Source organism: Notothenia coriiceps, unplaced genomic scaffold, assembly GCF_000735185.1.
Source record: "Notothenia coriiceps isolate Sejong01 unplaced genomic scaffold, NC01 NC01_scaffold00037246, whole genome shotgun sequence".
NCBI classification, from domain to species: Eukaryota; Metazoa; Chordata; class Actinopteri; order Perciformes; family Nototheniidae; genus Notothenia; species Notothenia coriiceps.
In genome coordinates this window covers 7,274,381-7,301,216 of record NW_011369947.1, presented here as the reverse complement: position 1 = coordinate 7,301,216, position 26,836 = coordinate 7,274,381, and the positions used below count along the sequence as shown (strand labels likewise).

At 41.5% G+C, this 26,836-nt stretch overlaps 2 protein-coding genes across 4 annotated transcripts; both read left to right on the top strand.

Moving 5' to 3' along the window:
- Positions 1-969: 969 nt before the first annotated feature.
- On the top strand, positions 970-11,011 carry LOC104965675 (FERM domain-containing protein 6). Of its 2 annotated transcripts, XM_010794674.1 has the most exons (14): positions 970-1,114; positions 3,841-4,027; positions 4,162-4,252; positions 5,494-5,573; positions 5,759-5,835; positions 5,937-6,132; positions 6,232-6,387; positions 6,823-6,888; positions 7,354-7,422; positions 7,522-7,696; positions 7,972-8,256; positions 9,305-9,424; positions 9,580-9,650; positions 9,730-11,011. In XM_010794674.1, exons 2-14 carry the CDS (start codon positions 3,950-3,952, stop codon positions 10,018-10,020), a joined length of 1,755 nt encoding a protein of 584 aa, XP_010792976.1. In that variant the 5' UTR covers positions 970-1,114; positions 3,841-3,949; the 3' UTR covers positions 10,021-11,011. The 2 variants fall into 2 exon arrangements, with proteins under 2 accessions (XP_010792976.1, XP_010792977.1); XM_010794675.1 differs by lacking the exon at positions 9,580-9,650 and having other exon boundaries at positions 9,730-9,833.
- Positions 11,012-11,287: 276 nt separating this feature from the next.
- tarbp1 (TAR (HIV-1) RNA binding protein 1) lies at positions 11,288-26,338 on the top strand. Of its 2 annotated transcripts, none has more exons than XM_010794673.1 (29): positions 11,288-12,241; positions 12,320-12,414; positions 12,506-12,575; positions 12,936-13,090; positions 13,204-13,256; positions 13,353-13,450; positions 13,733-13,868; positions 13,957-14,053; positions 14,219-14,308; positions 14,434-14,581; positions 14,661-14,927; positions 15,562-15,659; positions 15,756-15,914; positions 15,994-16,223; positions 16,366-16,609; positions 19,678-19,866; positions 19,957-20,147; positions 20,229-20,300; positions 20,439-20,559; positions 20,990-21,100; positions 21,248-21,397; positions 21,829-21,915; positions 22,002-22,198; positions 22,276-22,357; positions 22,452-22,623; positions 22,717-22,902; positions 23,512-23,636; positions 24,287-24,423; positions 25,713-26,338. In XM_010794673.1, exons 1-29 carry the CDS (start codon positions 11,293-11,295, stop codon positions 25,888-25,890), a joined length of 4,887 nt encoding a protein of 1,628 aa, XP_010792975.1. In that variant the 5' UTR covers positions 11,288-11,292; the 3' UTR covers positions 25,891-26,338. The 2 variants fall into 2 exon arrangements, with proteins under 2 accessions (XP_010792975.1, XP_010792974.1); XM_010794672.1 differs by having other exon boundaries at positions 12,317-12,414.
- The last annotated feature ends 498 nt before the right edge of the window (positions 26,339-26,836 follow it).

Below are 26,836 nucleotides of genomic sequence, written 5' to 3'. Positions count from 1 at the left end.
AAATGATCCTGCAGATGGCAGTGTCATCCCAGCAACTGCTCTTTTAAAAGACCTACAATAAATGTGTTGCTTAGAACCAGGTTAAATACATAAATGTTAGTGGTTGTACTGCATCAACTTGAAGTGTTATATTTATCAATGATGAATTAGATAATCATTATCTGCTGTAGTAGTATTCTACATATTGTAGGCCTGTGCATGATCTCAGGAATGTCTAATGTACCTTTTACTGTATATTTCACCCCTCTACCATGAAGGGGATTTTTAAGCCATTGTCCAACCTGCTGATTGAAGACTTGTATCTTGTAAATACAATAACATGTGGAAATGTGACTGAAAGTAATAGATACGTAGATGTGGACCAAAAGATACACGATTGATGATTTTTTTCATAAGCTCATGAAGGATAAACCACTTCTGCTACGTCTTTTGAAAATATTTAACCTACGGAATTGCAGTAAATACATATGACAAAATAAGCATTATTAATATCAGAAGAAACGTTATTATATATTTGTATTCCAACATTATTATACTTTTGGTAACATAGAAAACGTCTGTTACTAAAATACAAAATAGATATATAAGGATACGCTAATTAGCAGCGGTTGTTTCTTTGGAAAACCTTACTCGGCCAGTCGTCTCGACACTTTCTTGTACCCATGGATGTATATCGGCTTGGACCTCTAATTAGAACGAGATCATTTTACCAACGCAAAACAAGGGGGACATGTCTTTTTGATACTACATTCAAATAATGATGTTTATTAAATATATGTATTTAAAAATAGTCGTATGTTTTTGTAAATGAATATGCATGTGATAAAAAAAATATTTCTTGAATTTAACATTAAAAAAACAGTCCCAACCATTTAAAAACATAACTCGTTCACAACAGTCACCCCCACAACAATTCAAAATGGTATGGCTCAATCGTTAGGACTTGACGGTGGTTGGAGAAGTTACAACACGCAATGGGGAGTGGGACGAACTGGTGTCCTCCTTACTTCTGTCATGTTTTTATTCGGATAAAAAAAAGAAGATTGTGTGCTGAACAAGCATTGAGAAGACCTGCGACTGGTTTTCAAACTCCTTCGTCTCTTATAATGCAATGGTAAGTAACTCACGGCTTTATAGTTAGTTTAAAGAGTAGCCAGAGTCAGTGATGCACTTGTTGCTTTCGCGTTACTATCCCATCCATCCAAACAAATACACTCTGTCCTAAGAAAATGTGTCCACGATTATGGTCACTATTAACGTACTTTAGCTTCTCCTTCTGCGTTTCTTATCAGAGTTGTCGTTAGCTCACGCACACAATAAATACATGTAATTAAAAAAAGCTAAGCTACGTTGAAACTTTGACATAATTAGCGGCTAATGACACTGTTGCGTTCAATAACGTCAACGCCCGGTATGTAAATTACATACCGGGCGGTTCATAACATGGGGACATCACATGGACGTTTAAATGCAGTTCTTCTGTACTCAACACGACGCAGAGTGTGTTTAAAAGTCTGATGTTGTAAAACTTTTAACCTCTCGATAAATCATTGAACCCTTCTATAAATGTGCCTGTCATGGCTCTTGAGTCAAACCTAAGAAATGCACGGCTCCCCCCCCCAAAAGGGGGCTCAAACTCACCCTATTGTTTTCAAGTAGGATGACTATAAATGGTGTTCCTCGTTTGTTCAGATACGGGCTCTGAGGTTCACTTCAGAGAGCATATACAGTGCACAGGGGATGTTTTTCCAATAACCAGCAGTGTGCTCAGAAAGAGGGATTATGACAGTCTTGGAGGTGAATTAGGCATACAGATGGCTGCTCTCATGTGATGCCAGGTTTCCTCTTTGGTCAGCAGTAAGGGGGATGTCTGAAGAAGTCAGCCATCACTGTTTGGGCTGATGAGAGTAAACTTGTTTTGGAGGTGGGATGCACTGAAGATGTGTACTTTATGTACCTGATTGTACTCTGGATTTAAAGCAGATTAAGGTTGTTTCAGTTTATTAGTTACTCAGAACTGTTCATGCTTCACACCAGATGTTTGACTCAAATAATTCCAGCATGTTTTGATGTAATATAATGTTGACTACTCCTATTGCCTGTTATTTGATGAAAAACCTATGATTAACCTGGTTTAATTGATCACGGATCATTTGTTGTAAATTAATTCCATATGATAAGTGTTTTTTTTATTTTAATATCAGGGTCCATTTAAACTTATATTGTATCTTTTGTCATGTTTAATAGTTTTAAGAAAAGTTGGAGGAAGATAAACATGCACATGCCCATTCAAATTCCAGAACAAAGCATCTTCCTTGAACAAAATCTGTTTCTATTCTTCAGTCTTGTTGCCTCTCACATGAAGTGCTCATAAATTGCTAACATATGTATGCAACGTCTTTTTCTAATATTTAATTAGTCAGAAAATAAAATATAGTGTTTTATCATATGTTTATCATCACACCTTCCGATGTGTTGTTTAATGCATGTGATAATGATGACTGAATACAAAACTTAAGTATCCTTGAGGACTATTATATTAATGCATCAGTATTGATATATTTTTAGAATTAAAGCTTGCATTGTTGTATATTGACCAATAAGACTAAAAAGCTACTACACCCTCATAGTGGGAATAACTTACATGAAAGAAGCACTCCCCAAAAAGTAGATCTATTGATCAAAATAATGCTTAAAATAGAATATTGTCTATGTGAAAATGTACTTGCCAGTTGATTTTGAGTCAGTGTATTGACTGTGTAGTTTGACTCGTACACAAGTCAGGTGTTAAAGCTACTGGAATTTCAGGTTTTTTTAAATGTCTGTTGCACTGACACAGATGTCAGCAAGTTTGAACACGTCCATAAATCATATTTGGTATGACAATGTGCTTGCTCTCTGAGCCAAGAATATAAACTTTAATGTTTCCCTTTACCTATTTGTTCATTGGTAACATTTCTTTCAAATACTTCTTTTTTTGTAATGCTCAATCAAAAAAGGCAGGCTTATTGCTAATGCTTTTTAACATAGTAAACATAATGTGAATGCCAGGCTCCTGAAGAGTTAGGTGTAAACAGGTTCTTTGTCCAAGAATCTCTTAAATGTGCTGGTTATTTCTTCTCTGTTAACTTTGAGGAGATTGGCTCAACAGTAGTCTGTTTCTCTTACGGTTCATTTGTTTTTTGTCCCTTTTGTAGTTTTATTTTTACTGCTTATCGTCAAGAGCAGGGTTTAAGGGGATCAGAGTCGGCGCGCGGCAGTAATTAAACTGATTAATTGATTCTGAGACGTTAATCAGATGAGCCTCGTACCAGTAAGGCTTCAGGTCAGCACGCTTCAGATGAGCATTGTTTGCAAGTAGTCTTTCCTACATGGCCATTTGTTTTGGTGTGGTAAGCACAAACTAAAATCACATAATTCCTTTTTTTTAATTTGGTGTTGCTTACAAGGTGTTGATTATAAGCTCATTAAATGTGCCCCTGCTTTTCAATAAAGCCGTACTCTAGGATTAATATACTTTTAAGGTGAACCAACTTATGACACGTGTTGAATTCAGTTTTTGGATGATCTCATTGGAAGATTTGCGTGATCCTAAAACATTTGGAAGGAACAGCCATGTTGAGTTAATCTTTGTTGTTGGATAATAGGCGACAGCCACAGTTATTATATTGAATATGATTCAAGTAAGTGACAGTATGCTCATGCATATCCTCATTGTGTATTTGCAGAAGATTGCACGGCAAACCTGGATCTGTTTTAAATTCCATTCTGCTGTCTTCATCTTCATGTTTTTATTTAATTTCTTTGCATATCTCACTCTGACGTCATCTATCTTTACAGATACAATATGGACAAACTGCCCTGGAACAGATAGACAGTGAAGTACAGAGGAAGATTGAGGTGGTTTAAAACAGACAAAGCACTTATCACGACACACACACAAGACGTCATGTCCACCCCGATAAGGCAGGAGAGAACCATTTGTGTTCTCCTCCCCAACAAGGAGCAGCTGGACATCACTGTCGGGGTGGGTGTTTTTAATATGTCTCTTGCTGTCATCTTTATCAATATGAGGTCTACAAGGTCAAACTTTTTAATCATTTCAGTGTTTTGCCTGCTCTAAAAAGTGCATATTAAATACTGTCTTCTTCATCTTTCCAGCCAAAATCCACTGGGCAGGATGTTTTTAATCGTGTGGCAGAGCTTCTTGGAATCAAAGAGCTGCACTTCTTTGGCCTCACAGTGGTGCAGGGTAAGTTCTCTCGTAGACCGTTCATCCTCTGAACCTGGAAGCACTATTCACACTAGATAACACGGCAGTATTGTCAGAAGTCAGTTTGTTGATCAGTTGATGCACATAGAGATCCCGTGACACATTTCAGAAGTCACTCAGTTAGATGGGATCACAACAATGAATTACTAAGGGTCGGTAGTTTTAATGAGCCTTGTTTTTGTTATATTGTAGAAAATGTTTTCTGCCAAACAAGCTATATCGCTTAAGCCAAAACATTTCCCTTGCCCCTCCCAGTCTGCATAATTGAGTAATCCACTTGAGCAAAGTTCTGAACTTTCTGTTTTCTTGTATATCTGTTCTCTTTCTCTCTACAAAATATGTTAAAATGCCTCGGTAATCTTGTGTGGCTCAACGCTTGAACAAGCAGCCTTTTGTTTTTGTGGTGTTGGTTCACCGATCACTTAGTGCCTGGATTCCTGCAATATTAACTTCATTAAGCCTGGAATGCACCCTTGCATTCCTCCTCTTCACTGAGGGAAGGGACGGGTTGATGATGGGAAGAGGAGGGTGGGAGTGGAGGGAGAAGAGGCAGGGGGGCTCGTCATGACACAGGCCGCCTTACTCAACTTTTTCTCAAAGACTTCAATGAAGGATGAGAGGCGAGGGAGGAGGAGTGAGTCAGAGAGGGAACAGGCTGAAAGGAGAGATGGATAGTTAGAGTTGTGAAACAGCTATGCGAGCATGAATTGGCTACACAAAGTTGAACAAAAGAGATAAGGTGGAACAAATAAGAAAATACTTATCTTATGACTCATAGGACCAGGCTGTGAGTGATACAACATACTCTTTCCAAGCATAGGCTGGCATAAGGCTCTGAGCCCCTCTTCTGAAATAGTTGCTTTTGATATTTATGGTTTTGCAGGATAGATAAAAACCTAAATATCACGATAAAAGCTAAGCTATGTAGAATGCATCTACCCATCCCAATACAGGTTTACACATTAATAAACTAGCAAAGCTCCTGCACGCAGTGTTTTGTCTGTGCTGCCATGCTACCACTGAAATTAGAAAATGTATATATTAGCATTGTTGTCATTAGCTTCCCGGTAGCCTCATTCACAAAAGGAAGAGAATAAGGGCTTTTTTTCTCTTTGCCCTAATGAATCCCATTGTTAGTCAGATTATACGCTTGGTTACATTTTTGTTTTGTGTGCTTGCTAACTGTCTGCTTGTATCCTGATTGTCTTTCTCCATCCCAGACAATGAGCACATCTTTTTAGACATGGAGGAGAAGCTGACTAACTACTTTCCTAAGGATTGGAAGCAAGATTCAAGAAAGGTATGGCAGCCTGTCGGGTAGAAAATACTTGCGAGTAAATTAGGAGCACTTTGCTGTGACCCACTCTCTAAACTATTGAACACTTCAGTTTATTGGGAGGCACAGATCCGTGGCCTACATGCCACAACTTGTCATTTAGCATGACAAAAAGATGCCTTCTCTAACGCTTCTCTCTCTGTATACAGGGAATACAGAAGAGACCCTTTCCTCTAGTGCTGTGCCTCAAAGTGCAGTACTACATAGAAAACGGCAGACTCTTTTGGTAGGCCCTCTCCAGATTTGTTCTATATAACTCCTTATATATCCCTCTTTGTCCTCTTTACTGACATCTTTGTTTCTTTCTTTCGGTGTGTGTGGTACCAGTGAGCGTAAGGCACGGCACCTTTACTACTCCGACTTGAGGGAGCGGGTGCTGCGCTCTGAGTGCCGTCAGCAGGAGGAGGTTTACTTCCAGCTGGCAGGTTACGCCCTGCAGGCTGACCTCGGTGATCATCCGCTGCCCAGGGAGGATCTGGAAAACACTCCTTACTTTGAACCCAAGGAATACTTTCCCCCTTGGGTAGGTGTTACCGTATGACCGCAACAAAAGAGAAATACATCTAATTTATTATGTTTTCTTCTTGCCCTAATCCATGTCTGTCCCTTCTTCCTTCTTTAGATTTTAGCTAAGCGTGGAGTAAGCTATCTCCTCTGCCATGGGCCAAAGGTGCATCAGGAGCTGTGGGGCATGTCTTCTCGGGACGCCATGCTGCTCTTCATCAGGGAGTCCTGTCGACTGGAGGATGTACCCGTCACATTCTACAAACTGCAAAAGGTTGTGAGTCTTGAATTGAGTACTTGAGGCACACACTGTACTGCAGCCTGTATTTATTTGCATATCAACAAAAAAGAATGGTGATTACACTGTTGGGTTTTTTCCACAGTCCATTCCTTCTCTCTGACTGTAGTATTGTCTTTTCCAACACGTATACAGTTAGTATAGCTTCATTAGAGCTGTGCTGGACAAATGACTATACAGTAGGGGCAGTTATGTAACTCTCTATGTAATCCCTATATTGTCCTCCCCATTCCAAGATCACTCATCCACTGGGTGATATTTTGAAGGCTTGCCTATCCATTGCGTAATGTGCCATCACTTTTAGTTTGCTGTTAGCAGCAGCCCAGTGTTTCCCAGTGAAGCAGGAGAGTGAAAAGCTCTTATCTGAACTGCTCACATGCCTGTCTGACATTTCATCATTCATGTATCCAGGACAAAAAGGCGGAGAAAGGAACGGCATTGCTCGGTCTGACCCTGCGAGGAATGCAGGTTTATCAGGTACGTGCATGTGTGAGTATGTTATTGATGCACAGCCTATGCGTCAACACGTGCGTACATAAGGGGGAAATCTGCGTTTGCTCAAAGATTCGGTCTTTGTAGCTGCAGCCCAATAAAATCTCTGACTAGACGTGTGAAGAATGTGTGGGATCGCCACCAACAGCAGAGCATCAGGAGATAGGAGCTGTCTGCCATGCCCGTCAGTTGTTTGATCTGTCCATCAGGGGCCATCTGGGGGGGATTAGGGCTCCAGGCCTGGCTGATTAAAGAGCCAGCAGACCGTGAGATACCTCGAGAAGCCCTTGGCCTCTCTGCCAAGTCCAGATGGCTCCTTTGAGAGAAAAATATGATTATTGATCCAGTATTTTAAAATATATCCCAGTAGATTACACATCCTCTTGTTGCTAAAACATAAAGCTTACAAACCTTTAAGCTACTTATTAAATGGTGTGTTTGTATTCAAAGGAGGTGAACAACATGCGACAGCTGCTGTACGACTTCCCCTGGTCAAATGTTGGACGTCTCACCTTCCTGGTAAGTACACAGCTCATTTCCATTCTTTGTAAAGATTAGGTGGGAAATTGTAATTATTTAATGGGCATTAGCTATGTATAATATGTTGTGCCTTTTCAGGGTAAGAAATTTGAGATCCAGCCAGATGGTTTGCCCTCAGCCAGGAAGCTGGTTTACTTCACCGGGTCATCGTTCCGCTCCCGACACCTCCTCCTGCACCTGAGCAGCAGCCACCGCCTCTACCTCAGCCTCCAGCCGGCCCTCAAACACCTCCGCCAGCTGGAGGAGAACGAAGGTAGGGGAGAATACAACCACAAGATTAGTATTAGCAATAATTACAGTTTGGCTGGGGTCCAATTGTACTCAGCAGAACACTTCTGAAGCCACTGAAATTTAAATGGATAACTTGTAAAACGTCCTTTTTCCAGTATAAAGAAATCTAGTTTGTTTTCTCCTTTAATTGGAATTGTAGCACAGTAGCCAGATCTCTTTTGCACAACGCTCCAAAAAATGTTTTCTGTAGATTTCTTTTGCTGTAATTGTATCAAATCAAATCTTGCTTCATTGCAGATAAAAAGCGTTACAGAGAGTCCTACATCAGTGATGACCTGGACATGGACCCCCCCGGCAGTGAGAGCAGCCCTGGTCTGTCCCGGCACTCCACCAGCAGCTCTGGGATCGAAGCGGACGCCCGCCAACACAGCATCTCCCCAGAGATGGCCTCAATGGAGGAGGAGGGTCATCGGAAGGCAGAAAGGTGTTTCAGCCCAACAGCCAGCCACGGCAGCTCCTGCACCTCTGGGTTTGACGCAGGCTGTAAGCCTCGGATAGAGGATGAGGGATGGCAAGACGAAGGTGAGAGGAATGTTGTACTGAAACCTTGGTACAAAACATTGTCTGGAGTAAACTACTGCTTTGTTTGTTGAATGAAATGATCAGTTGCTACAGAAAAGCAGCTGTGTGCAATTCTGATCTTTTATTTTCCTCTTGAAATTCTGTTTTTGACTACTTGTTTACTGTACAATATGAAAGTTTTAAATGATTGTTCTCATTACTTGCTTTAACCATTAATATGAACTCATGTACAAAGAAAAATAGTGCAAATTGAGCCTCACTAATCAGGGACGCTGTTATTTATTATATGAATACGTTTCTGAAGATTAAACTCCAATAAGTAAAGTTGGTTTATCCGGTTTATTTCCCTGCCGGAGACATCAGCTCAGTCTGTGCGTGTGTTGCCAGCCTTTCCATGCAGTTGGGATGAATGCGCTGTTTCAAAGTGCATCCATGGGCTTTGCATTATGCAAAACAAGTGCTCTATGAAGATAACATTGTTTCCTTGTTCCACATTTTCACACATATCTGTGTTTTTTTCAGTGGCCAGCACAATAGGTTGTGTAAGACACTTTGTTTTATTTGTTTTTCTTTCATTGTTTAAATTCACTCTATGGTCCCACTTTGTGGGAAACTTGGTACGGGCTCCACCCATGTTACATCCATAAAAACATTCCACACACAGGAATTGAGAAACACACCCAAAAACACAATAATAAAACTGATTCTAAAATAGATTAATTCAAAAGCTATAAAAAAACACTGACAATGGAAAATAATCAATTTTCAAAGAATAATTAAGAATAAAGCTTTATTGACTTCCTTCTCAATTTCATCCTTATTTATTTGATATTCCACAATTAAAATGTATTATTAAAGTCGAGATACATTTAAAAATAAAATATATATCTCTTTATTGGTATGTTATATTACACCATACTAGTAACTGGTACTTGATGTGTATCACATGTGATGGGTCTGTTAGTATTTTGTGGGCTTGCCTAAGAACAGTCATCTTAAATGCATTAACTGATTTCTAATAATCAAACTTCTAAACCTTTATTTTCAGAAAACAAGATTGACATTGGAAGCCCAGAGGAGGTTCTCGTGGATGATCCTTATGAGATGTTCCAGTTGGCTGATCTTCTTGATGGAGTGTCAGTGGATTGTTCAGATCTCTCCTCACCAGGTATACATAACTTCATTGTGATATACTGGATACCATTTAAAAAAAAAAACAAAAAAAACAATTGTGTTCCTCTCCTCTCATCTCATTAATGAGAACCAACTTTGTTTGTATCTCAAACCCTAATAGATTGATTGATAAGTAATTGATCTCTACAGAAAACAAGGCGTGTCCCTCAGACAGTGATGAGGAACTCCAGAAATTACAGAACAAGGATACGTTAACATTGGTTGGTTGACTATCTTCTTTGCCTCACCTTCTTTTTCTTTCCTCTGTTGTAATACATGTTATCTTCACCTCTCTTGCAGACACTGATGTCTAAGGCACAGGTTTGCGTGGATCGGCAAAGCCAAAGTCTGGATGATGTACGTCTGTTCCCACCTCAGGCACCCCTTGGGACCACACTGTCACCCGATTCCACCGTCAGCTATACGTTTGGCCTCCCAGATGCCTCAACAAACACAAAGACCCCTGTTGATCACAGTTTATACCCCCTTTTGCACTGCGAAGCTATACCTTCCTTCTATGGCCGCAGGTCTTCAAACTGCCTCTCCCTGGACATGTTAGGGGACGAACAGAACCTGGAATTCATTCTTTGAGACCTTGCTTGTCCTCCATTTACAAAGCAACTGAACTCGCAGGTTGGCAACACATGCATTTCTGTGTTTTCTACCGTCTGTGGTGATGATGACAACGTGGGATGTGTGTTTCAAATTTGAGTGAGACATTATGGAAAATTACGGGACCAATCATTCTTCTTTAAAAGCTTTGGATAAGAGAACAGAGATTTAATTCAGCAACATTTAATTCAGTATAAATGGAGAATATTTATTAATTTTGTATATTTGTACATACTACCTGCACTGTTTTATTACATTTCAACTTTGCTGAGCAACAACATTCCCAAGCATTTAATTGTGTTTTATACATTTTACGTACTTTTTTTTAAGGAATTGTCTGAATAGGTTAATGTCTGGTGCATAAAGTTCGTCATTATATATTTTTATGATTAAAGGCCATACATTTGACGTTCATAAAATGGGAATTACTCTTCCTTGAAACACTTTTGGTAATGTTTGTATATAACTTTATCCTGGTTTTTTTTTTTAAATCATATTTTATAATATACTCTATTTTTGTATGCTCTGTCATGCTTTTCCTTTTAGTCTGCCTTAGCAATGTAGCTGCCGAAGTGGAAAATTGAGCCTCTTTACAGCTGGTATTGCATTCATCCAAAGCGTTCCTATTATATACTCTCCCCCATCACAATTACAACAGAAAGTACTCTTTGTAAAGCACTATTTCTGTAACCAGTGTATAATGAATCTGCAGTATTTTTGTATTATGTAACCCTCAAACAAAGTCTTTCTGTCATTTTTTTTTTCTCTGACATTGTTTTGTAAAAGATAATTGGTATTCAAATAACTGATGTCATTAGCCACTTGGAGAGTTATTTAACACATACAAATGTCTCCGCAATGCCTATAATGTATAAACAACTGTCAGTGTTGAGTCACGAAACTGAACAATTAATTCTTTTTAAAAGCAATGTTTTTATAATGGTGAAAATAAAATTTTAACTAAAGAAACCACATGTCTTCAGTCGTGTTGTACTGTTCATTGTTAATTTTTTAATTAGACACGCAGTTAATGTTATTTAAAAAAAAGTTTACATTGAGAAGCAATAATTGTAGTAAAGTAAATGGTTAAAAAAGACTTTTAAAAATGTACTTACTTTGCTATTACTTTAATGTCACTCGCCTCTCGCGAGAGTTTTAAGTGACGTTTGCGGAAGTTTACATTCCGTTTGGTAAAAACGTGTCGCTCATGGGAGCTGTGAGAAAGCCGGTTGCGGGTTGTCTTTAGCTCGCATGTTCCAGGCAGTTAAGCAGCCCTCTACAATGAATTCCGTTTTAATTAACGCGGTTTTGTCCAGCTCTCCTGACTACGACATGTTGTTTGAGTCTCTGAGCTGGCAGAGTGACTCATGGCCGGGGACGGAGCGAGTGGAGGCGCTGACAGCTTTCATAGAAGGGCTCGGACCTCTCCTCATAGAAACCGACACTACTCCGTTTTCAGCTGCGAAAGTTACATCTATCAAGGATAAAATCGACTCGTTGGTTTTGACCAGATGTTTACCTCTTCTCTGTAAAATATCAGCAGAAGCAGGTGAAGGTATGCGCTGCAGGGAGAGCACCGCTGCTGCCTGCCGACTCCTGAGTGTCTGTTTCCCGCTGTGCGACCGGGCGGTGCCGGGGCAGGTGGCTCTGTCTGTGCTGCAGTCGCTTCAGCCGTCAGAGGAGGAGGATCCGGGAAGACTCAATGTGGAGGTTGCCAGTGAAGTCATGGCTGCTTTAATACCTTCTCTGTCAGCAGATGAAAAGCTCACACTCACCATCCTGTCATCTGCTCTGTCCTGCATCAAAACACTCCCTGATGCACTGGTTTCTAAAATCACAGTCAGGCTTCTCTTAACTGTCCTCAAGTGCTGCAGCGGTGAAAGGCTATCAAGCATCCTTAAAGTGATCGTGGATGATCTGAGCAGCTGGCACTCCTCTGACCGCACACCTGTGGTCACAGAGCGGGCACTGCTGTGTTTCACCGCCCTATCAGACCACCTGCTGAAACCTCACAGCCTCCCTGCCTCTTGCTCCTGTGATCCCGATCCTCGTCTGTCCCTCCAGTTCTGGAGGATGGTCCAGGATGGACTGACACACAGAGATACCGTGTCACGTAAGAGGGCGTTGTACCTACTAAAAATGTGCGTGGCCCTGTCAGAGGAGAAGAGGGAGGACTGTCCTCTGTATCCATCAGAGGAAGGTAATCGTCTCAGATTTGCTATAACAACATAGGGATTTTTGGATTGTTTTCTCACTGTTTTTGAATTGGTTGCAGAAGACATCTTGTTCAAATGGGCCTCTAACAGGAGCAAGTTGCTCAGAGAGTTCTGGGAGGATTATGCACTGGTGATGGAGACCCTGGAGGAAAATCAGGTACAAAATCCCACATGAGTCTTTTTTCACTGCCAGTTCAGGTGTCATCAAAACAGCTTTGAAATATTGCCTTTCTCTGTTTCATCTACAGATTCATGTTGTCCGGCCAGTTCTAAACAGAATAGACACGTTGATCCAAACAACAGTGAATAATAATCAAGGTTTGATCCAGTTTGATTTATTTAGATTTGATCTACCTCTTCTCAGCAATTGTATTTAAAAACTAATGTTTTAGTTTTATTTCGAGCATCTCTGGATTGGTTTGGTTTGGATGTTGTGATGCAGCTGTTGTTAAAGAGTTGTATTATGAAAACCTCCCTTTTTCACTGCTTGTGCACATACATTTGGGTACTTGGAATGCGAAAGACACACAAATCGGAACATTTATTGATGGGAGTTCTATTTTGCTTGGATCAGAAAATAACGTTCAGATTTTGTTCCTCATTCTATCTGATGCAGGATCATCAGAATATACCATCTTGTAGTTTGTGCCTGTTGTCAGTGGTTTGTCTGTGATGCAGTTTCAGATCAGGGCTTCTTCCATCCGTCCTGGTTGCTGTGTGTGTATCAGCGGATGTTCCACAGCGAGAACAAATCCTTGATGAGAGAGGGAGTGTTTCATCTGCTCGAGCTGCAGGTCCTCCAGCAGCCAGCCTTTGCTTTGGCCTTTTCTCAGGTACAGGCTCAGACACACTTTTTGAATGTCATTTAGGCTTATTCATTCAACTTCACTGAAATCATTTTTTACAAGTGCATTCAAGTGTCCTCTGCTGTTGCTGTGCTCCTCAGTTCATCGTTGGCCCTTTTATGAATGTTCTATCTGAAACTTCACTCTTCCAAAGGTGAGGGTTTAAAGATAAAAACACCAAGCCAATAAATGAAAGTAGGAATTACTGTGTTATTAAGGCCTCATTGACCCGCTTTATGTCCACATGTAGGTCACTTGGGCAAGGCGTAGGGGATTGTCCTGAGATCGGGGCTAAACTTCAAGTCTTCATGGTCACCTTCTTCAGCAGCCTACCTTCAGAACATAGAGGTAAAACAGAAGCTGCAGAGAATACATGGCCGTTTCTCAATCGCGAGTACACATGCTGCAGAGCAACTATTTCAAGTATACTACGTCATGGCGCAGAATGCTGGGCATGTAACATGCATTTAAACAGTCCTTCGGCGCCACTCGATCACGTAGTATACTTGAAATAGTTGCTCTGCAGCAGTTTTACTCTCGATTGAGAAACGGCCCATGTTTACATAGCTCATTCACACTTCCCATGGTTAAAATGCCTGTCCTCCTCTGACCATTGTGTTTGTTTTGTAGGTCGTATTTTTCTGCAGATGATTCAGCAACTTTGCACGAAGCACTGGTGTGCAGCACCCCTCCTCTTCCTCTCCCAGGCGATATCCAAACTGCCCCCAAGTCCAATGCTGGGGGTCGACGGGCTCACTGCTCTCAGGTCTCTCATCATGATTATTGTTAGTCAAACTGTGTCCGAGCTGGTTGTGGTTGATATGGAAGCTCATTTAATCTGCTCTGTTTTACAGGGAGGTTCTGCACAGCACTATGATCACTCATCAGGTTCTGCTGAGAGGTGCTGCTCAGTGCTTCCTGCTGAATAGCGCCCTCTGTCTCACAGAAGTGGTAAGTCAAGGCTCAAATATTTTTGCATAATGTTAAACCAAACACTGAACTCACCTTAGGGCCGTTGTTTTGCATCGTATGGTGATTCTGTTGTTTTGTACAACCTCTGCTTTCATATACAGCCTTAAAGTTAGTGAGCTGCATCATTAAAATCTGTTGTTTCAGAGCGCAGTGACCCTCGATGATGTTTTTAGTTTCCTGACACATTTTCGTGCCGACGAGTCGCTGTGTAGAGGGACTCAAATGTGGAATCAGGTAAGCTGTAGCAGAGATGTTTGAAGGAACATTTGACTTTTTACATTTTACAACAACATTTTACCATTTATGTGGTAAAAAATAAATGTCAGTCTTTTTGCTACCCTATATATTTGTGGCTGTAGACATGCACCTGGCTGTTGGACAATGAATGCAGTTTCAAGCCCAGGCTTATGGGTGGAGATTGCACTGGTGCTGCTACAAAGAAAGAAACTGTAAGAGACTACGTTCAAAGCGAGATGCACACCTATCTCCGCGTACCAGCTAGCACAGGTAATTCAGAAGTGTGGTAGAAAAGGGAAGGATTTTCTGTTTGTAGACATGTTGGTTGAAGTACCTTCCCTCTCCTCAGGTCACACTGAGAGGTTACCAGACTTCCGAGAGGCTGATAAGTTGGCCAGGGCCATTTTGCTGTGCGTAGACTTGGAGAGAAATCAACTTGGAGCAGAGTTCGGTAACACTCTGGAGTCATTACTGTCTCCGCTGCTCGACACCCTGAGCAGAGTCAGCACCAATATGTACCTGCCTCTGCGTAAGAGCGACAAGAGTCTGCAGCTCCTGCTCAGACTGTTCCAGCTGGGAGGAACACTGAGCTGTCAGGAAGCTGGAGAGGAGCAAGGTTTGTATTGACAATACTGATCAACTGTTATTATAGCAGTCAAATCCACCCTTATGCATATCCAGTAGGGACAGTAGATGGGTAGGTGCGTTCCTGCAGTGAATAAATGTAACACCTATTCTTACAACTAACATTCACTTGGTGCTCTATTGGGATTTAATATCACAATATTATTTCAAACTCGTAAGCATTTATTTATTGGTTAAGCTAACTTAAATGTGGTACATTATTTTTTGTTCTCAGTCAAAAATGCATCTTTGTGCCTTCTGACATTTAAAGTAACATCATTATTTACGGAATTGAGGGATCCTTGCTCTTTGGGGTGAATTGTTTTTCTTGAATCTTACACTGGGGTCAGCTTAAAGGGCAATACTTGTCCATTTATGCATTGATTAAATAATTTAAGATTGAATACTCTGTATTTAGTATTTAGTAGGACATCATTTGAAACCCAGCTTGCATGCTTTCATTGTAATGTAGCTATTAGAACACATTTCAAAACCTAAAATACAAGAATGATCCAGATAATAAGCAAAATATGTCCCATTTTTAAATGTTATTAAATTGCTTCAAGTAGAACGTTTATGGGTTGGGGGTCGGCGATTAATTGATTAACTCTTACTCTTTTTCACAGTGGATAACGTAATGCTTGCCATGGAGAGGCTCATTTTTAAACTTGTTGACCCAATCCAGGAGTTTATCCTGAGGAGGCTACTCGGGGAGCTGCAAGAGGTAAACAGCGAGTCAAAATAATTCACTGTCACTCCAACAAGCACATATTCCCCTATCGGCTAGCGCTGCCATTTACATGTTCTGTTTCCCTCCCAGCTGGTTGACGTGGAGCGGGCAGAGCTGTATCTGTGTGTCCTGAGGCAGCTGGTGGTCATGTACAAGTCTACACCACAGCACCACAGTAACATTCAGCAGAACTATTTCCCTAAACTCATCAAGAACAGCCTCAAGGTCCTGCAAGAGCCACACCAGCAGGTACAATGCTCAGGCAACAATTGAATACATCTGTTTTGTTGCAGAATCTTTTAACTCTTAATTTTTTACCCACTGCCAGATCAATTCTGTGGCCAACCAGGTTGGACGAGCAGTTGCTATGGCATCCCTGGCTACAGTGTGTGGTCTCGGGGAGCAGGAAGTGATCGACATGCAATCAGAGACCATTTCTGCACTGAAATCACTGAACGACTACTTCTACAGTCCAGTGTCCACTTCCTGCCAACGTCAGTCCTCGCTGGGAAACTTCAATCAATGGCTGCAAAAACCAAAGACAGGAGACGGCTCGAGGTCAGTGAAAATCTGCTTAGAGTACACGGTAAACCTTAAAATAAATGGAAGAACAGCATCAAATAAGAGGATATTGGGATTGAATATCATATACAGTACACGCAACAGCATAGCATAAGGTACAATCTCTTGTTTCCTTCAGTGATGGAGCGTTGCAGGGTCGTCTGCTGCAGGACTGGGGACGCATTGCTGCCAGTTTTTTGCGGGACCAGTGGATTTGTCTGAGCTTCCTGATTAAGGCTGTTGGGATTCCTGAGTCCATAGAAGTTTCCAGAGCGTCCGAGACACTCCAGGCTGCTCTGGGCTGCAGCGTGGAGGCCCTGGCTCTGCTGCCCAGTGACCTGGTGCTGCCTGCGCTCACCTTTATGGAGACCGTGCTGCCACAAGTGAGTCTCAGATACATTTAGGTGAAATGTAAACAATTGAAATAGCGTGTTCGGGCTATCACAAGAAATTCCTTGCACTTATAATGTGAAGAATTTAGCTCAAAAACTAAGGTAATATCTGTTGTTTGTTTTTGTAATTTAAATCTTTATTGTCACATTATACATGGCAATAACATGCTGGTTACAACAACATTACAATCATGTAACAAAAGGCAGGCAAGGCAATACAAAATAAAAATAAAAGGCTAGGGATTTGCCTTCATGTTATTCTATTCTTGAAGATACATGTATCTATTAGCTATTGTTCCAGTCAAATGTATTTTTGTTTTGAGTCTTGTATAGAGTACATTTTCCCCACTTTCTGTTGAGTTGTGTTTCTTGCAATCTCAATTTATAAGTCAGTTCAAAAAGATTTCTTCCACAATTGTTACCCATTGGTTTTTCGTTGGCGGTGCTTCCTTACCCCAATTCCTAGTGATAGCTTTCCTGCTAGATATTAGCAGAATTTTGATCAAATATTTGTCACTTGCAATNTGTGTGTGTGTGTGCGTGTCTCCCTCTCAGTGTGTGTGTGTGTGTGTGTGTGTGTGTGTGTGTGTGTGTGTGTGTGTGTGTGTGTGTGTGTGTGTGTGTGTGTGTGTCAGTATTGATCAATGCGGACAGCATCCCATAATGTTTCTGCCGATGGGATCCAAGCTGGAAAACACTAATGAAATGGAGTCCAAAAATAAACCAGGCGACGGCTGTGAGCCAATCAGGGAGCGAGCCAAGGGTGTGTGTGTGTGTGTGTGTGTGTGTGTGTGTGTGTGTGTGTGTGTGTGTGTCCTGCTGAGTCATGTTCAGGTTTCTCTCAGGACAGGGCGGGGGGAAATATATAATTTTCAATAAGTGTAAAATATAGATATGTGATCATCACAGACTATCTCAATATTTAAAAGAGGATTTTCTGGATATTGTATTTGTTTGTTTTCCAGACATTTCTCTGAAACTTTCTCAGATATATTTTTCTGATATTTCAGCAGTATACTTATAAACCTACAAATAAATCATTTTCAACTTGTATTTATATTATTGAAAGGTCCTCCCTTCTTTTCTTCCCTTGAGTTATTTCCATATATCTATTTTATATTTTCCTGAAATTGTCAGAGTATTTAAATTAAATTAAATTAAATTAAATGTTGTATTTCATGGATTTGTTAGATTTCTTTTCCTCGTTTTACTTTTGGATTTTCTTCTCATACTGTATTTCAAAAAAACATCCAAGGTGCCTTCCCTTTCTCTCTCCTCTTCCACACACCCTGCAGAGTCATTTCCCTGCATCAGCCCCATGCAGGACCCCCCCCCTCCTCCTCCTCATCCTCCTCATCCTCCTCCTCTTCTTCATTAGTGTTTCTCGTGCACTTGTTTCCTCCCCTCACCACTCCCCTCTGCAAGGCAACAGTCCCGTGTTACTCCCTCCTCCTCTGTGGTCCATTAGAGCTGCAGATCCCTGACAGACGAGCAGAAGCAGCAGAAGAAGAAGCAGCAGAAGAAGAAGAAGCAGAAGAAGAAGAAGAAGCAGCAGAAGAAGTAGAAGAAGAAGATCATGGACGCTTTTAAGAAAGGTTTCTCGATGGCGAAGGATGGCGTTGTGGCAGCAGCCGAGAAGACGAAGGCCGGAGTGGGCGAGGCCGCCAGCAAAACCAAGGACGGGGTCTTCTACGTGGGTGAGGAGGGGGCGCGTGGGGGAAAGAGACATTCAGACACTAGTTCTAGAGAGAAGCAGAGGCATTAACAAGAAAACCTAACATCTGTGTGAGCTTTAAAGGGAGGCGGTGGGGCAGGGAGGTGTTAGCTAATCATCCCAACATCATGGATTCAATCTGAGTTCAGAAACTGTTTTTTTCAGAATCAGAATAACTTAATTCGTCCCACAGAGGAGAACTTTACATCGTTACAGCAGAAAAGAGCCGAAGGCAGCTTAATAAGATAAGATCAAATAAAATAAGATCAAATAAGATTAGATAAGATTAGATCAAATGAGATGAGACCTTTACTAATCTCCGTGGGGACGTTCAGTAGTTACATGTTAACTAAGAAAAACATGAACTAGTTTCAGAAGCAGTCAAATTTACAAGAAAATATAATTCTGTGAGTTTTTAAAGGAGGGGGGGGGAACAGGAAGAATGTGCAATTCATCCCGACATCGAGGATTTACTTTGAGGATATTTAGGAGTTTTTGGAGCGGGGACGAGGAGGAAGATGCACAGGAAGCTGATTCTGAAAAGGTCCAATTCCTCCTGACATTCTGCTGGGAATCTGAAGTGAATTTGGAGCAGAGGGAAAGTAGATTCTGAAAGATGAATAAAAAGGTCCAATTTAACATGAGGGTATACAATCTGGGAGTGGTTCATAAAGAGAAGCAGAGGAGGAGGGGGGGGGGGCAGGGGAAATGCAATTCATCCTGACATCGTGGAGCAGAGACGAGGAGAAGGAGCAGAGAGCACGAGGGAAACAGAGGCAGGGGCCGGTCAGATATAACCTGGAGATATTAGTATTCAAAGCAGAGGACGGGGATCTGAACACCGTTAGTCCTGCAGCGGGGAAATGTGAAATTCATTCTGACAACGAGCAATTCACTTGAAGATGTTGAAGTGACTTTGGAGCAGGGACGACAGAAGTCGAGTCTACAAGATGTGACCGTGCTGTTGTTCCTTCATAGCCCAACATTAGCCTCCTTTAGCTTAGCAGTGGTGATGTGAAGTCATGTGACCGTGCTGTAGTTCCTTTATAGCCCAACATTAGCCTCCTTTAGCTTAGCAGTGGTGANTACATCAAATAATTTAGTATGAGGTTTCTAAAAGTTGTTTGGTACTCTATTTATGTAAATACACTGAGGAAATTATTGCAAGTGACAAATATTTGTTGATCAAATATTTGTCACTTGCAATAATTTCCTCAGTGTATTTACATAAATAGAGTACCAAACAACTTTTAGAAACCTCATACTAAATTATTTGATGTATTTCCTTACATCTCATAAGGTAATATCTGTTTTAATGTCTGGTTTGCTTGTGTTTTGATCCCAGTTACTGCTAGATGAGGAGGCCCAGTGTGTAGAGGCTGTGAATATGAGCTGGGATCTGGTTCAGGGCCTGAGCACTAACGCCCATGACTTCTGGCCGGCCCTGAAAGGCTTCGTCTCCATGGCCTTCCACCATAAACTGCTCGAGCTGACACACACTTCTGCTCCGACTCTCCTGTGCACCTTGAAACAGGTGATCAAAATCACGCTGGAAAGAAAGTGTCTTGATTTCACTTGTATTTCAAAAAAATTCTATAATACATGCATATATTTTGGTTTTTAGATAGCCAGTGAGCTGATGGAGCTGTCCCAGTCAAAGAGCGGAGTGTTCGGTGTGCTGATTCAGCACTGCTGTCACACGTGGCTGCCCACAGGCGGAGGCAGCAGCCACACCAGGTTCTCTTCTGTGTTCAGCCACATCAATATAATCAGTGAGGCTTGTGTCTACGGGCCAGTTTTCAGGAGAGATCAACGGTAACTTTTACACATTTTCTCCAATTTGCACAATTGTTTATCAGGACTTTTTTAATTATTTCCTCATGCTCTCTTTTAAAGGCTCATCCAGGATGTGCAAACGTATGTGGAGCAACTCGGTGAAGAGTGTTCTGCCAATGTTGCAGTTGCAAGGTGAGCTTCAGTTCCCTTTGATGGCAGTTTGAGGAAATGTAGGGTTTTGTGGCTGTGATTTAAGATTGTGCCACTAGATGTCTCTGTTGGTGTGTGGATGTTTTCACACTTAAGCCATTGCTTTTTTGAATTTTCCAGTGATAACAGAGATGATCAGTTGCCCCGCACATGTGTACTGGCTTTCCTCAGCCGCCTGGATTCCTCTAATCAGCAACACGAAAGACTGATGGAGGAACTAGTTATGGATTTGTTAAAAAAGGTAAGTTTAGTTTAAAAAAAAAAAAAGAACCACGCTCTAACTGTACTTTGCTTGAAATCATTAATTTGAAAAGAATCCTAATATATTTATAATATCATGAAATTATATGACATACAATATATAATATAACAAACAATATCACCTAAGCCCTAAGAATAGTTCCGAGGATTTATTTCCCATGTATCTACATTTTAGCATTTTTTCACCTTAGATGTGTTGATCATGATATTTTTATATTGCACCCAAAAGATACATGTCTGATCCTCAATGAGATGTATCTGTTTCTACAGTGTTTACTATGTCAACAAATAATACTATGGCAACAGACAACTTTTGCAATATGATTTTGCATGTACATCCATTACAGCAAATTAAACAACAGTTTTCTATTATCTCCCCCCCGTCCCACCCCCCCGTCCCATTTCCCCAGGATAATGACATATCGAAGTCAAAAGTACGTTACTATAGCAACTCCCTGCAACATCGTGTTAAAAACCGAGCATGGCAAACAATGCTGCTGTTGCTGCCCAAACTCAGAGAGGTAAGACAATTACACTCACACTAACAGTCTCAAAGGAAATAACCACTCGGAAAGTAACTGTGTGTGTGTGTGTGTGTGTGTGTGTGTGTGTGTGTGTGTGTGTGTGTGTGTGTGTGTGTGTGTGTGTGTGTGTGTGTGTGTGTGTAGGAGTTTGTTGGTACTTTGCTGAACCATGTGTTTGAAGCTGGATTCTGCAGTAACCATGCCTCTGTCAAGTACCTGATCGAATGGATGATGATTTTGATCCTCGTCCGCTATCCACAACACATGGATAGCTTTTGGGTCTGCTTCAACAGGGTGAGCTCCCACTCTGAAGACCAGAAACTGATGTGTTATGAGATAAATATTACAATTATTTACTGATTCCTTAAATACTTTTTTCTTTATATTCATAGTTCCATATTTGTTGGTAAACGGTTGGATAGAAACAATATATCTTCCCATGGTTCTGCTCAGACACCCATTCCTATTACTGTATTGCAGTATTGTTTAGTTATTATAAATATTTAAAAAAGAATCCGTACACACTCATGTACACATAAAATATGACGGACTGTGAGACTCAATGAGAGAAAAATACAATGAACTAAATAGACTAAAGGCTAAAGTAACGATTGGATAAATAAGCCAACTATGTGCAGTTACATTTGGTGTCAGTAGTGCTACATCGTAATATCAGGTGCGTCCATTTGTTCTTTATAGAATATATTTCTTTGTTTTCTGTACAGGATCACGAAAAGACCAAGACAAGCATCTGCACCTTCCTGTCAGTCCTGGTACATTTAAATGTCATCATTCCCACTCTTGAGGATGAGGTAAAGCCAGTGATGTTTTTCCCCACTCACAGTTTGTTATGCATCTTTTTCTGTGTATCTACAAGATCTCTGTTTCTGTGTTTTAGGATACACATTTGCGTAAAGCGCTGGACATCATCCTGCAGTGGTGTTTCAACCATAACTTCAGCGTGCGCCTGTATGCATTACTGGCCCTGAAGAGGGTGTGGAGCCTGGTGGGGGTCCGGGCAGAGGCAGTTTGGGGAGGGCTGTCCACTGTGATCAAGGCCTGTCTGAACCAGGCTGAGGCCATGCAGAGCACTGGGTGAGAGCAAAACACCTAAGACAATCAGAAAAATGTTGTTGTAAATGTGCTAAAGAATTTGCTGTGTCACCATTAAGGAATGCCAACAAGAATTGGACGAGGATTCAGGAGCACTTCTTCTTCGGTGCCTTTCACCCTATCAGGGATTACAGTGTCGAGGTGGGCTAGTATGTTTCTTCTGAACAGATGAACCCTTCTAAAACACAGTCAGATGTTTTTATAACATTTTCTATTTTTGTTTTGCTTTCCCTAGACAATATTCCTCACATTCCCCAGTCTGTCGGAGTTGGCTGATGATGAGTGGATTCCCCTCTGGAAGTTTGAGAAGCTCTCATGTTTTAATGAAAGTCCATCTTCTCTTTTGAGAAATCCTGCTCCTGACCTGAGCCAGCTCCAGCCTGGAGACTGGATCCAGCAAGACAAAGGTACAGTTAGTGGCACCTATCACAAGCCACAGGACCACCTGGAGCAACATGCTTTAATCTAACCTCGAGCCATCGTGGTGTTGTTTCCCCCAGGCGAGGAGAATAAGGAGGAGCGCTGGGCCGAGGTGCAGAAGAAGATCACTCCCTGGAGGCTGGGGATCCAGGGGCAGGAGCCTGAACTCCAGCTGGTTCCCCAGCAGAGGGCTGCTCGAGTGGGCAAACAGCATGGCGCCCTGCTGGTGGTAGCCTCACTTATCGACAAGCCCACCAATTTAGGAGGTCAGGAGCAGCACGACAAATTACACTCCAACTATTTTACAATACTCCTTCTTTAGCAGGAATGATATCAAATGTGAACTGATTGTGAAGAACGAACATCACAGGATTTTGTTTGGTTTCAGGATGATGATCTGTGCAAAGATGTCAAACACAGCTCAGCTAAAACCAATGAATAGAGCCTTCTTATCAGAGATTAGACAGGGAGTGCCCAGCTTTAATCAGACACTCCTATTTTATGTTCTCCTCAAGTGTACTCCGATGCTTTTGTCTCTGATGATAAGGGCCTGAATCAATCACAATTTGTTTATTAAGGAAAATACCCATTTTTAAAACCAATATTGATACTTCATGATTTGAGCAGGAACATAAGCTTGGCCGTTCTGTAAACGGTGTACTTGAAATTGCGCTCTCAATTGCTATTACAGGTGTTGGTTTTGTACATCAGTCTGTGTCCATGATCACAGACTGTTTGCCATTTTGCTAAGTCATCACTGCCACAGATTATGTGAACAAAGAAAGGAAAAGTCCCCTTTACTCAAGGCAATTTAGAATGTAGGCAAAGTGGATGGATGTTACAGTAATGCATGTGTTTCTTTTGTGTTGCTCTAGGTCTTTGCAGGACCTGTGAGATCTTCGGTGCGAGCGCTCTGGTTCTGGATAACCTCCGCCACGTCAGTGACAAGAACTTTCAGGCCCTGAGCGTCTCCTCTGAGCTGTGGCTTCCACTGTTAGAGGTAAAGTGCCATCTCACATTTCACTCCAGTGATCAGGATTACCACGCTGTCTTTAAGACAGATCCCCAGTGGAACTGTGAGCTGAGAAATGTGTGAGTTTCTCGGATGGCTCAGCATTTAAATAATATTAGTCAAGGCAGAAAGGATGGATGTGCACAGAAAGGATGGATGCTAAAGCCAAAACATTAATGCGCACCTTGGTGGTAATATAGAGCATTTCCTGTTAATTTTAAAAACACTCAACGAGGCGCATGCAAAATGTTCCTTTCACTTGAGCTTAACCCAGGATGTTTCTTTTATCCCCAATTTTCAGATTTATGGATCTAGTTTAGTATGACCAAAAGTTCAACATATTTATTTATTCAACACATGGCAGTTATTTTAAAACAAAAACATGTACACTTTACACAGATTTGCTTTGTTGTTGTAGCCCATGATGGAAAGGAGCAGGAAGAAGAACATCTTATTATACCAGCCCCCACTTAAAGAAATGAACAAAAAACGTAAACTTGAATCTCAAGGGAAACGGGTGCATTTATTCATTAAAACGAATGGGGAAAAAAATGAACACATCTGTTTTTAAGTGCCAATGCATTCACCTATTTTACTCAGTAACATAGGCAATAAAAGCCTTTTTTTCTGTGCATCAGGTAAAGCCACTGGAGCTCACTGACTTCCTGCAGGTGAAGAAGAGTGAGGGGTACTGTATTGTCGGAGTGGAGCAGACGGCCAACAGCCAGAGCCTCCAGGACTACCAGTTCCCTGAGAAGACTCTGCTACTCCTGGGGTATGAAAGTGTTAAATCTGAATTTTTCCATCAATGTGATAACCTGCACACAGCCAGTTGTGCCTAAATGCATGCAGCCTTCTGTCTTCCCAGGCCCTTTGTGACTCACACTGATAAAGATGTGAGCTGACGAGGCTGTTTAATGTTATCTCAACGCTTTATTGTGTTTCCCTGGGGGGGGGCCAGCGCCTCTCCTCTCCGTGGTGTACCTGTCAGGGCATGCTGGACTGTAATTGGCTCTCCCTGAGGGGGAGAACAGGGAAAATACATTTACATAACCCGGGCAAGCAGTGTGATGACATCAGCAGAGAAAAAAAACCTTTATCTAGTGTAGTTTGAGTCACAATGCTGCCCGTTGGCTTTCATTAGTTAGGACACAAGAATGACTCTTGTAAAACCATTTGTAGCTACTCATGAGCGAACTGTAATTGTATACTGCTGCAGTTTGCGTCAGAATCATGATTTGCTCTCCCTACTAAATATACAGGTAGAGAGAGAGACATGAATATGCATCAGGTCTGTGTAGGTTGATCTTTTCTTTTACCCTGTTCACTCAGAGGTGTGAGTGTTGCTGTTAGTTTAAACTCCCCATGTGTGAGCTCAATCTGGAGTGCTCTCTCCCAGCTGTGCTCTCCCCAGCACAGCATCCCCCGGCTCTAATCTCTCTCCAGGTCGTTATTATCTCACCCGGATGCACTCACTATAAGTGCAGCTCATCAAATCGTGCTTTTTTTACTCTGTGCCACCCTCTGTGGACTCTTTAACGCCAGACTCATTGCTTTGCATGGCCTTATATTGCTGGATCGCACTGTATACTCAGTTGATTACAGAATGTTACTGAGCTCATGAGCCATCTGAATGAAAAGCCCATTCCACATAATTGTGAGAATTATGATGGAAGTTAAGTTGGCCGCTCATGTTCAGAGTTCTTAAATTAGATCAGCTGGGTAGCCTCATAACAGCAAGTAAAGGCCAGAAAAAATATGTATATTACACATCAAGGTTAAACCAAGAATACAGATGGTCTGAGGTTTTATACAGATGTCAGGAAGTCAGTGTTGCCTTATCGCTGATTGGATGTACATTCCAATGTACATCCTGTAGTGCAATTTATTTGTTTTAGAAATATGTTCTGTCCTCTGCTATTGAGAAAACAAGCTATGTAAGCTCCTGTTGAGCTTAGTCTGTATTTCAGTGGTGTTTATTCTATTAATTTGAATTATATTTTCTCTTTGATGAGAAACTATGTTTCTGAGATGAAAGAAATTGTGTTTCCTCTTTTCTTACAGCAATGAACGAGAAGGCATCCCGGCCAATTTACTCCAAATGTTTGATGTGTGTGTGGAGATCCCTCAACAAGGGGTCACCCGTTCCCTCAATGTGCATGTGAGCGCTGCCCTGCTCATCTGGGAGTATACACGGCAACATCTCACCTCAGTTGAAGTCGACTCGAAACCAGAAAATTAAGAAGAATTCAGCACTGCAGACATATGAACTTGACATGTGACTACACACTGCCATTACCTGCTGCTCTCTGGTAACAAGGGTGTAAATCATCTTCAGAAACATGAAGATGCCAGGATTAGAGGATTCTTATTTTCTGTCTGAATAAGACTCTATCCTTTGAGAAGTTAATGTGGTCAGCAATCATCAGAGCTGGTCTTGTTCCTTAATGAGAGTCAGGAATACATATTAAACTGTGGTTATTACATCTAAATATTCCACTGGGCATGCTGTTTTATATTAAAAGAGGCAGAATAGAAACAATCTGGCACCAGAAGTGGAATATAATGTCCATCCCAGGACACTACCATACATGATGTATATATGCTGCTTATGTGAATGCATAATTGCCGTTTTTAATTTAAAATAACTGTTTTTATACAGTTTAATAAATCCAGCTTTGATATTTTAAGTTGTGTGTCTGTTTTTCTAAATGTATTGTGGTTAGAGATTGCATCAACAAAGGAAACTGAAGGGGTTAATAAGGCACAGGAGGTGCTGTTCACCCTCCCTCCCATTAAAAGAGCAGAGGAGCTGGTTCACCTGGAGACCGTCCGAGCAGCAGATGGAGTTGAATCATTTCTTTTTCCGTCAAGTTTACGCTTTTACGTGACTCATGATGTGAGGATGGCAGCTGTCTTCGGGTGGGACATGGAGAACCTGGACGGCTCCTGGTCGGTGCTCGTGCAGGCGGCAGCGGCCAACGCGAGCCGGGCAGAGGCTGCGGGAGCCGGCCTGTCCGCGAGGACCCAGCTGCTGCTGGAGATCCTCATGGTGCTCATGTGTGTTGGAGCCGTAACAGGTAGGCCTACATAATTCACCTGCTGACTTTTAGATTTTATTTTTATTAGAGCATCAACAAAATGTTACTGATGTTATCGCGCTCTACTTATTTAAACACAATATCCCG

What these genes read in the sequence shown, in the direction of transcription:
- LOC104965675 (XM_010794674.1), top strand. Translation starts at nt 3,950, where the DNA reads ATGTCCACCCCGATAAGGCAGGAGAGAACCATTTGTGTTCTCCTCCCC. An exon ending in TGGCCTCACAGTGGTGCAGG is followed by an intron (nt 4,253 to 5,493) that starts GTAAGTTCTCTC and finishes TCTCCATCCCAG; the next exon opens with ACAATGAGCACATCTTTTTA. An exon ending in ACAAGGATACGTTAACATTG is followed by an intron (nt 9,651 to 9,729) that starts GTTGGTTGACTA and finishes CCTCTCTTGCAG; the next exon opens with ACACTGATGTCTAAGGCACA.
- tarbp1 (XM_010794672.1), top strand. Translation starts at nt 11,293, where the DNA reads ATGTTCCAGGCAGTTAAGCAGCCCTCTACAATGAATTCCGTTTTAATT. An exon ending in TTGCTTTGGCCTTTTCTCAG is followed by an intron (nt 13,091 to 13,203) that starts GTACAGGCTCAG and finishes TGTGCTCCTCAG; the next exon opens with TTCATCGTTGGCCCTTTTAT. An exon ending in CCTACCTTCAGAACATAGAG is followed by an intron (nt 13,451 to 13,732) that starts GTAAAACAGAAG and finishes TTTGTTTTGTAG; the next exon opens with GTCGTATTTTTCTGCAGATG.